This window comes from Orbicella franksi, chromosome 5, assembly GCF_964199315.1.
Source record: "Orbicella franksi chromosome 5, jaOrbFran1.1, whole genome shotgun sequence".
NCBI lineage: Eukaryota > Metazoa > Cnidaria > Anthozoa > Scleractinia > Merulinidae > Orbicella > Orbicella franksi.
The window spans coordinates 17,089,141-17,099,900 of NC_138149.1; the positions used below are offsets into that span (position 1 = coordinate 17,089,141).

General features: G+C 41.2%; 1 protein-coding gene across 3 annotated transcripts in view; it reads left to right on the top strand.

Moving 5' to 3' along the window:
* Positions 1-244: 244 nt before the first annotated feature.
* Positions 245-10,760, top strand: part of LOC145486938 (uncharacterized) — a 20,800-nt gene continuing 10,284 nt past the window's right edge. The window contains exons 1-4 of one of the 3 annotated variants that reach the window (XR_014049340.1): positions 245-295; positions 7,209-8,373; positions 8,814-8,950; positions 9,900-10,067. Coding sequence is in view for 2 of the 3 variants with exons in the window: in XM_081465645.1 (XP_081321771.1) it covers positions 293-295; positions 7,209-8,373; positions 8,814-8,950; positions 9,900-9,974 (1,380 nt within the window). In the remaining variant the exon portion in view is untranslated. Of the gene's footprint in view, positions 296-7,208; positions 8,374-8,813; positions 8,951-9,899; positions 10,514-10,760 lie in introns of those variants that run through there. The other 2 variants (XM_081465645.1, XM_081465644.1) reach the window with 2 other exon arrangements.

A 10,760-nucleotide genomic window follows, 5' to 3' on the forward strand; every position in this document is an offset into this window, starting at 1 on the left:
GAATCTTTTTATCAACCAGGAACTTCAAAAAAGTGTTCGTAGAGTTCTAATCCTGGTTTTTTTTATTAGAGCTGAATGCAGAGTTTGCTGTCAGTTTTCACATGTAGTGTGTATTACATACATACATAGTTTATTTAAGCAGCTTACAAAATAGTCAAGACTAAAGTCCTGATGTGGACCTGCACTAACTACATCCATTAGATGTAGCTTAATCACTAGTTTATGTTTTTTAATAGGTTTATTTGTGCTGTGCTTGCTATAATCATGGACTTGAAGTTTTGAAGTTGTCAAGATGGTAAGTTTGTATGGAACCATTATTTGCTCTTGACTCTAGAGTTCTTATATTTAGGACATGACTGAGGTCGCAGTAGAGCTGTGAAACCCTGAAAAGAGCCCCCTTTGACTGATCTTTGACAAGTATTCATACTTTAATAATATTCATTAGTCCTCGTGCACACTATACAAGCATGCCTTAATTATTCATAGTTGTCAGTTTTGCCTAACTTTGGTTGGAATCATTTGAAATATGTCCCAGAGTCCGTCCGCAGTGAATGACCCTGCAAGTGCCCAGCAAATTTTACAGCCCCTTCAAGGCTCTGTTAAGCAGGCTGCTTCGCCAACCATGTCTTCATCACAGGCGGGTGCAACTTCAGGAACAACTGCGAGCGGTGACAATGTGTCCCAAAGTTCTTCTCAGGAAAACGCCACTGGGATGAATGTGTCAAACAACTCGACAGTGAACCTTGAGGTATTCAGCTACAGTGCTTTAGTTTTGTATTCTAGCCGGGGTTTGTTGGTCATTTCTTTTTGCCCAATGTTACATTACCTCGTTTATGTTTTTCTCGTTACTTGGGAGCCGGTTTTTAAACTTCGTGCTTGGAGCATATGGTCGGTAATTTATTCCTTTGGGCTCGCCATGATACAGTTCCTTTAAATGTTAGGTGATAATCTGTTGTTTATATTGTTTTTTTTGCTGTTGCACTCATTTGTTTTCTCTTCTTTGCTTGTTTCTTATGAATTAGGGTTGCTATATATTTGGGAGCTGTTTTAGTTTTGTTTTGGTTGAGGTCCGAAGAAATTACTTAAGCTGTTTGCACCTTTTTTCTTGCTTGTCCCTTGGGAGGGGCGTGGGACGCGAGGCCTCGGTCAAGGTCTGGTGTTGTCTGACAGTGGTGTTTGGTTTTGTTTGTCTGGCCACATGGTGGCGTGGACCGTTTGAGCAGTGTGTCGAGGACTTCTGCTCTGTGCCATGAGGTGCAAAACAGTACTAATGCGAAGTAAGGACTGGATTTAAGGACATGGAGTTCTTTGGCGTTTCTTTCCTTTGTTAGGTCTCGCCCACAACGGTCGGTGTGATAAAGAAGGAATTGGATATGTGATCGGGGGTTCTAGGGAAAACAGTTCTAATGCGAAGTAAGGACTGGATTTAAGGACATGGAGTTCTTTGGCGTTTCTTTCCTTTGTTAGGTCTCGCCCACAACGGTCGGTGTGATAAAGAAGGAATTGGATATGTGATCGGGGGTTCTAGGGAAAACAGTTCTAATGCGAAGTAAGGACTGGATTTAAGGACATGGAGTTCTTTGGCGTTTCTTTCCTTTGTTAGGTCTCGCCCACAACGGTCGGTGTGATAAAGAAGGAATTGGATGAGTGGAAGAAAAAAATTGATGCATTGGCAATCGAGTCTGCCTTGTTGACTCTCCAGATGGTCATTGCGTGTCCAGCGGCTCTTTTTGACCCACATGCTGCGATCATCGCTCTAGATGAAGAGGTCAATGTCACGAAGGAAAAGAAGGATGAAAGAGCATCGTGTTATGAAATAGTGCTAAGGCAGTGCCATCTGTTGTCGAACAACCCGTGCCTTCAACGGGTATTAATAAAGCTGGTGGCATCTAAAGAGGAGGCCGAGGTGGCAAAGGTTATTGCTAAGGCAACCAAACGGCCCGTCCCGGTAAATCAAGGTTCGTTCACTGGATGGACATGTAAGGCTCTGTGCCAGAGGCGTGGCACCAATCTCAGCCCTAGATCACCTTCAGAGAGGAAGTGCTGGGTGTGTGGAAAGGCAGGACACATCTTGCGCTCCTGCCCGAACAAGCGTTAGGGATTGTGTAATCAGTGAAAGTGATTTGTTTTGAAACGGAATTCTGGATTGTCTTTGTATTTGCAGTTGACAATAATAAAATGTAAAGGCACCGTATTTTGTGTCACTTCCTTTTTTTCCCTTTTCTTGGAAGTCTGTGGTCTCGAGGTTGGGAGAATGACCCCACAAGCGTTTTGCCCATAGGCATGCCCTTGAGCCCGATTACTTGGGCTATGGTGGTCATTTTCTCCGAACTTGGATTTGCAGCCTCCATTTAAGTACATCATTCTGATCCCTTCTTTTTCTTTGGTGCTTTTGTTTTAGCCTAAAATGAAACGTCATAAGGGAGATACGATGACCTTTATGCCCTTAGAAGCGGAGGAAAAAAGCAGACGTAGGGAAATGCGATGGGTATCCCTGGAGGGTAAACTGAGTTTAGAGAAAATGACATCAGAAGATGCTTGTTTAACCCGTGTTCAAGGGATTATTGCGGGGGAAACTCCTAAGCTGCGGGATCTGTCGTTTTGCGATGCAGACTCCTTTTAATCTGGTCAACTGGTTGGAGTTATGCTTCCCTTTGGTTGGAAGAATACTCCGTTTATATACCAGAGTGTTGGTCTGGGCCCCACAAATTTTCTCAGGAGTTTAGGGGTCGTGTGTTCCCTGTATATTGATGACTGTTTGAATGGGGAACTGTTTGCTTTGAAGGGTTTTTTGGTCACGCCCACTGTTGCAGAGGATGCCGGAATACAGCTATCAGTCTGCGGAGGCGGCTTTGTACATAGTTTGTTCAGTTCTTGTAAACCTCAGTTATTTTCTGGGCCTCTCCAAATGCGTTCTTGTCCCGTAACCAGGATCTGTTATTTAGGTATGATAGTGGATTCTATAGTGCAGGTTTTTTGCATTCCTGAAGATAAGAAGATAAAGTTTGCGCAGCTACGCGAGCAAATACTTCTGCATGAAACTACTATTACCTTGAAGTCTTTACAGAGGTTAATGGGGAAATACAATACCTTCTCCCTGGCTTTTCCAGCGACTAAATTCTACATAAGGGAAATGGCGGCATCAATCGTGAAGGCTTCCAGAGGTGGTGAGGTGAATTTATCTTTGAATCTGAGAGAAGAAGAAGTGTTTTGGAGGTTGTTGGATGGTTGGGACAAGGCGATTCAGTGGAGAAGTGAACGTCATGTTGCCATCTCTTTTACTTCAGACGCTTCGTCTTTCCGTTGGGGAGCGGTAATTCACCTTCCTACTAGGACCATTTCTGTCGGTGACTACTGGGAAGAAACCGTTCGAGACAAGCGTATTAATGTGAAGGAAATGTGGGCCATCCTCAAGGGCTTGCAGTCACTTCCTGAAAGCGTCTCTGATTGCAGGATTGATGCACAGGTAGACAGCATGGTTGTTTTCCACGCTTGGTCTGGCTGTGGCCACGCTCTAGTAAGTTAACTCAGATTTCATAATTGATTTTCCAGTTCTTGGTGGACAGAAACCTTTCTCTGGAATGTCTTTTGTTCCTCCTCACTAAGCCAGGCAGGCTGGTTTTCCAGGAGACTATCTCGTTCAGGTGCTCTGCTTTATCCTAAGTCTTCGGAAATCATCCAGCATTGGTTGGGAGGAATCAATGGCCATGATCTTGATTTGATGTCGTTAGATTCCAATGTTCAACGTGACTGGTGTGGGAACCCGTTAAAGCACTTTATGCCCTACCCTACTCCAGGGTCATCCAGTGTCAGTGTTTTTCACCAAGACCTCTCTGTTTGTGATCGTAACTGCATTAACGCCTACGTTTTCCCACCATTTTCACTGATTGGGCCTCTTTTGTGTTTCCTCGCTTCAGTGAATGCAGTTGTTACGGTAGTAGTACCATTGATGTCCCCCTTACCCAGGCAGTGGCCATCATTAAATGCTTTGTCCAGCCACCGTGTTTTGCTGACGGAGAAGGGATCATCGGATATGTTCCTTTTCCATTCAAAGGATGGTTTTATACCTGGCCCCTCTCCATATAGCCTCTTGGCATTTAGGATTGGAAAAAACATGTCATTAACAACCTAACAGGAGAAACCTTCTCTCTTTTCAGTCTGCCGTTGGTACTCAGACTTTTCCAGCCATTTGTGTCATGCCCGGTTTGTTCCAAACCCAATGATTTTGATTTTCACTATTGTCAGAGATGTGGTTATTAGCGTCAGACAAGGTAACTTCAAACTTTGAAGAGTCTCAAGACCCGTATTGACCTGTGTTCAATAAGGGAGCGAAGGAAAACTTTGGTTGCTAGGCAACAGGCTACCCCTTATCAAAAACAAGGAAGTGCTTTAGAGATGGAGTTTTCACAGTTCTTAGAATCCACCTTGAAGAGGGACATTTGCTCGGCAATACCTGGCGATGTGATTGACTTCTTGATGTGGAAGGATAATTTTGGCAAGACAGTGGTACATATTGATACCTGCCCCTTCTTTGGTCAGAAGAGTGCTTCTTCTTGTGTTTGCCCTAAGCATTTAGCATATGGCTCCGTTGACTCAATTATTGGTAAATTGAGAGCTATATTTAATAAGTATGGGAGATCCGCAACTGATAGTCTCTTCCCTGGGGTCACCAACCCCGCAGCTTCACCACTGGTTAAGTCCTATTTATTGGCTGTCAGAGAGGAACAGCTCGTCGCAAGAGTCATGCAGAGACAGGCTGAACTATTCTTTCTTCAGGATTTGGTGTTTTATCTGCAGAAATAGCTAAGCGCATGAACGTACACGTTCGTTCTTCAGCACAGCTATTTGTTCTGGTAAGAGATCAAGCCTTTTTTAAGGTACAATTCTTTGGTGGCGACAGGGCCGGAGATCTCGGTTGAATGAAAACAAGGGGGATTCTTTATTTTCCGGAAAAAAAGGCTCTACCCTTTAACCGTACACTCACTAATTCTCTTTTTTGCTATCAAGCGTCATGCGGACTCTTCTGTTTGCCCGGTGACTGTAGTTGAGGTTTACATTAGCTTATGCGACCTATTGAAGATCTCTATCCGATAAGGATTTTTGTTTAGGCCCCTCAACCCGTCTGGAGAAATTTTGCCAGCACCTTTTGAGTTGGCTGTGGCTCAGGCGTGGCTCTTGATGTATGTTCACTAAATCCCGGCATTTGCTAATCGGAACGTTACTTTACATGGTCTAAGGAGTGGTTGTGCAATTTTGCTAGCCATTGCCGGAGCAAAGCTTGATGCGATCATGGATCACATGGGCTGGAAGTCCTCAAAGTCAGCACATCATTATATTAAGTTGAATCAGGTGCTTGGCCTTGGTGGGGCGGTGGACACCTTGTCTTTGTTGGAAGTGGATTTAGCGAAAGCTTACAAGCAGTATAACAACCTGCATGGCTTTACTATAGCATTCTAAACACTTGCTCTTCTCTTGTTTACCGTGTTTTGTGGAAATAAATATTGCGAATGTTTCAGGATGTAAAGCTTGTATGGTTTTCCCAAAGCATCTGAGACTTGGTTTTCTTGTTTTCAATAGAGGTAGATTTTAGCTAATGTTTACAGGACGTTTCGTTAGCTTGCATAGTTTTTCATAGTTTTCATAGGTTCGTTTGGTCTTGTCTTGTTCATTTTTCTTTTGTGGAATAAATTTTGGAAATGCGTTCAAGGTTTGAAATAATTTGGCATGGTTTTCTCTATAGCATTTAGGACAGTCATGTTGAAATACTAGTGAGGGTTGGGAAATTAGTTTGGTTAAGGATGGGTAAGGTTGGGGGCTTATTTTTGGTATGGTTGTTTGGATTAGCCAGTGAATTCCATGGTGATTGCGGGGTGCAGTCTGGGGTGACTTTCCCATAACTAAATGCTAATAAGTATGCAAGGATAATGAACTATTCATACTTTATTAATATTCATTAGTCTTCATGCATAGTATATAAGGATGCCTTAATTATTCATAGTTGTCAGTTTTGCCTAACTTTGGCTGGAATCGTCCCACCCACCCTCCCCTTCTGCTTACTCTATTAGCACCTTTCATGTTTTCCCCAGTGAGCTCGCTTGTCTGGGGTGACTTTCCCATAACTAAATGCTAATGAGTTTGCAAGAAGGATAATGAACAATTACATGTTAATAAATATACCCCTGGTGACGACAGTGCCAATAGGCCATTTGCATTATGACATCAAAGCGCAAAGGCTTTTGGTAGCTGTAGTAAAGTTGGCGGGTAGACATTGTAATATGAACAAAATATCTCTCACAGAAGAAGACCTCCCTGAGGTGTCAATTAATTGAAGTTGTGAAAATTACTTCTGATGTTGTGCATAATGCATCTCCTTGCAACTGATGACGCATTTCTGTCACTGGTATCCTCTGTTCCCCAGTGTACTAAAGCAAACCTTAAACGCTAAAAAATTGTTCCCTGAAAGTTGAATTTCACGAGCTTTCTGGTATATTCCTTTTTACAAGGTACAGGGTCAAGGTACAAGGTCTGTTTTACAGGTATGCCTAGAGACATCCTGAAGAGGGTCTTGAGGTTATCCCTATTCAATGACCTCTCCCAACACAAAAACTTACTTATAAACTAAGACCAGACCAGGAAACCGGGAACTACATGCCCTACTCTTATCGAACAGTATCGTGGGTTCTTTAACGTCCCCTTCAGGTTGATACAGAGGGTGAAGGAGACAAGGCCAACAGTTTAACGTCACTGCCCAATGACACAATTTTAAGGCTGGGGAGAGAATATTATTTTCACACCACTTGCTGGAAATGGGGAATTTTCAGTCAAATGTTAGCCATTTACGAACAATCAAAATTTGACCGAAATCGCTTTCATCCCCTGTCTCTTTCTTTACTGTTAGTCACCACTGGTGATAAGCCCACAGTCATTGCTGTTTGTGGCTTTCGTCTTGCGGATAGAATTTTCTATAACAGAAGCATTGACAGCTACAGCAGCGTAACACGATCGGAATCATACGAGGCTCGCTTTGCCAATTCAGGAAATGCTTTTTCCCACAAAATGTATTACAACTGCTGACAACCTTTGCACGTTTGACTTCATAGTGCAAATGGCCTATTAACCAAGTAGTAGAATAGAACAATATGTGAGAAAACGAGAAATGAACTTAGTTGTTAATTAAAGGTTTTCTTTTTCATGCTACTATCTTTTAGAGGCAACATCGTCAGGGATCTTGTCAAAAGTGCAGTGCTGTGTATTTTAACAGATATAAGCCTGAAAAGTGTCAGTCTTGTGGATTTCACATTGGGGGATCCTATCAACCCAAATCCAAAAAAAAAAACATCAATGTTCCTCAGTGTGTTGAATTCTTAAATCATGTAACTTGCCGATTTTTTTCATCTCGCACTGTCAGGAATCTACGGTGTGTTTTTATTGTAGATGGTGAGCAAACTCAATGCCACAACGAGCAATGCAAGCTTGCAAGAGCTGCATTTGTTAACAGCAATAGTGCTTGTTCATTTACCTGCCCTCACATTGTGCAAGCAGAGGAAGCAGTTCAACCTCTGTCCACTCATACCTTGACACCTGAGGTAATTTCCCAGTACAAAGCAGATCAAAGTACCAAGGACAGATTGTTTGAGGTTATGAATGCGGTTCCATTTCCACATTTGCATCGGTTATCAGAGTCTGTTTTCTGTGCTTGTGGGTCATCAACTTCTTCAAAACCAATTGGATTTGTCCATCTTACACTGGCAAATTGGAAAATGGACTGTTCGTCAAGTGACTGTAAAGGGTATGGCAGTGTCATGAGGCGGGAAAAGAAAAAGAAAATATGCATACACTGTCATACCCTTTTGTGTTTCTATGGTGTGCCGATGTTAATGCCAGCAACATCTTCTGCTCAGGCTGAGGCAACGTCTTGGGATGTCTCTGCCATTTCCAATTCTCCATGCCCTTCCACTTCCCATCCGATGGTAACAGCAACTGCATCTTTTGCAACAGCAACTACATCTTCTGCACGCAATGTATCAGAAAGCAGTATCTCAAGAGATTCCACCATCAAGCTTAAAATGCTCAACTCTTTGCATTACGACATTCCTGCCAATATTTTGGGTAGGATTGCCTTAAATGACAGCCACTCAAACGGCCCTGAAAATATTAAAAATGGTTGGCCAAGTTCCTTCTCTCCAGAGGTTGATTACTGTTGTCTTTGCGGAAGCCAGTTGTCAACCCCTCGACCACATCCGGGACAGAAAGCAGGACCTGTGTCATATATACTGACCAGTGCTGTGACCTTTTTGCCAGTTGAGGTTTTCATTAAGTTCTGTCAGGAGGCTGGGTGCAAGGCGATGCATCAAGCATTCCCTTTCTATTTTGGTTAGTAATGAGTGTAGTTTTAATGTTTTATGACAAGCTCACTTAATATACTATATGATCAATTTTAACCATGAGTTAATTTTTTTCAGCAAATGAGACTAATACTAGAATCATTGTGTAGTTACACAAAATATCCATACTGCACTCATAGAAGGTTTTCTTTTTTTGTGTCCCCCTCCCTAGATTAATTTTCAATTTAGTTCCAGTTTTCATTGTTTTGGGTTTCCAATTTGGAATTTGCAACAACCTTGCAGTTTTTTCTTCTTGTAATGATTTTCATTTGCTGCTTTTTCAACATCTTCTTCCCAATAATTATGGTTATTTCTTTATAGCTTTTCACATGGTCATATTTTCATAAGTTTTGTATATACTACACACCAAGTTGCTGTAATGTGCTTGCGTCATTAATATTTATGATTATATTGTTTGCTGTTTTCTAGGACTGTTTAATATCAGTGATAAGCTCCTTGTGTCTCTAGACATTTTGATGGAGCTCAGAGAGTTCTTCAAGTATGGATTCCCTCTCACAGTTGCCATTGACAGCAATCTTGCTGTTCTTTCATTAAAAGCAAAGCAGGTATCAGCACAGTGGTTTTGTCCTTGGTTTAATTGCATTCAAGTGATTTTTACGTTAGGTTTGCCTCTTAAATCAGAAAGTATGGCATAACAGCTAATACAATTATTCCAGAAGCTTGTGTTGGATATGAGGTGATAACTAGCCATTAAGTGTGTAAGTGCCCCTATAGCACGAGTTTAAATCCCTTATTTGATTTGGTTTAATCTTTAAAGTCACACTAGGTGGCTCGTCACGTGCTCTTAAGTCGTCTCATGTTTCCATACGGAACTCATGTTGCGCTAGACATCTATTATGTTATTCAATATAATTTAGGAAAAAAGGGGCCTTTGATCAGTTTTCGCAAGCACTTGTGCTCCGAAGGGAAGAAATTACTTCTTATTAGTTAGTCATATCGAAGGAAGGAAAGGTTCCATTGATGTCAACTCTCGCCAGATCCGGCAATAATGTAAGTTTGATTTACCTGGAATATTTCTTAAGCTATTTGCTCGGCTCTAATTTTGTAAATCAATTGGTTTTAGTTTCACGATACAATACAACAATAAAGAAGGCGTTTCAAAAGAAGTTTGGTACAAAATAGGTTGTGTCTATCCGTGGATTTTGTGTGGTCCAGCTAGCGGTGGACAAGCGCCACTATAAAGTGTGTTTTTCTGAAAGAACTTTATTTGCTATTGAATTTTTTTGGTTCAATGAAAGTGCATTACTAAGTGGAACATATTATTGATTGATTCTGCCTGACAAATGTAGATATCGGTATTATCCAGTAATTAGTTCGGAAAGATTATTGTTGTGACAGATAAATTCATGACACATGATCGTTTTCTTTATATACAGTACTGCTTTTCATGGTAAAAGTCTGCTTATTTGCGTAACCAGACTTATGTGATCCAGTTAGAAAAAAAGAAAAGATTTTCTCGACGTATTTTAAAAAAAATATGCCCCGTTTTTTCAGCCTGTGCCATCTTTAGACTACATTTCTGATTTGTTGTACAATGGATTTTATTGTTTTGAGATGTTGACTGCCTGAAGTCTTGACAGTCAAATCCTTGGTATTTGTGGGGTTTTGGGTGAGGTGTATTTGGGTGATAGTAACCAGAAGAATTGTTGCAGCTGCAATGAGGTTTGTACATTTCTTTACATTTTTTTACAGATAACTTCTCCCAGTAGTTTAGCACTCAAATCTCCTATATGTTTCCATTTTAGATTGAGTTTACAATGCCAATGACAGGGTGAGGTTTCAATCCTACAAATTGATGCAATCAAAGAGTCTCAACTGTCAAGATTAAAAAAAAAAAGGTTATCATGTACTTCCCCTTTTTAGACCATTTTCATGCTGGAATACAGATTTTTAGAGCCTGCAGCAAACTGAGAAGCCCACCCAGTCACTTTATACTCTGTATTTTTGTTCCTATTTTTTATGAAGAATTGTGCATTTCGAAATTACTGGAAGAGAGAGTAGGGCAAGTGGAGGTTGAATATTTATTAAGAGTCCAGTTATTACAGTCTCCTGTCATCTTGCGGATACTTCTTTTTCGTAGCCTGCATAGCAAGCATTTCCATATGATTTTTAAGAGTAAATGCCTATAAAAATCGACCTAAATCGCCTATCAATGGCACAAGTCGAAAATTGATTTCGCTTGTATTTTGCCCATAGATAGGTCCTAGTAAGAATAGAAATGGACCATAGTTAGTTTCTGCTAAAACAGCTTTCTTTGGTAGAAATATGCCAAAAACGATTTCGCCCCGATTGGGCTCAAAATCTACTTCCGGTTTTGCTAAATTTTCCGAATATTTAATTGCCTTGCGCTCCGCA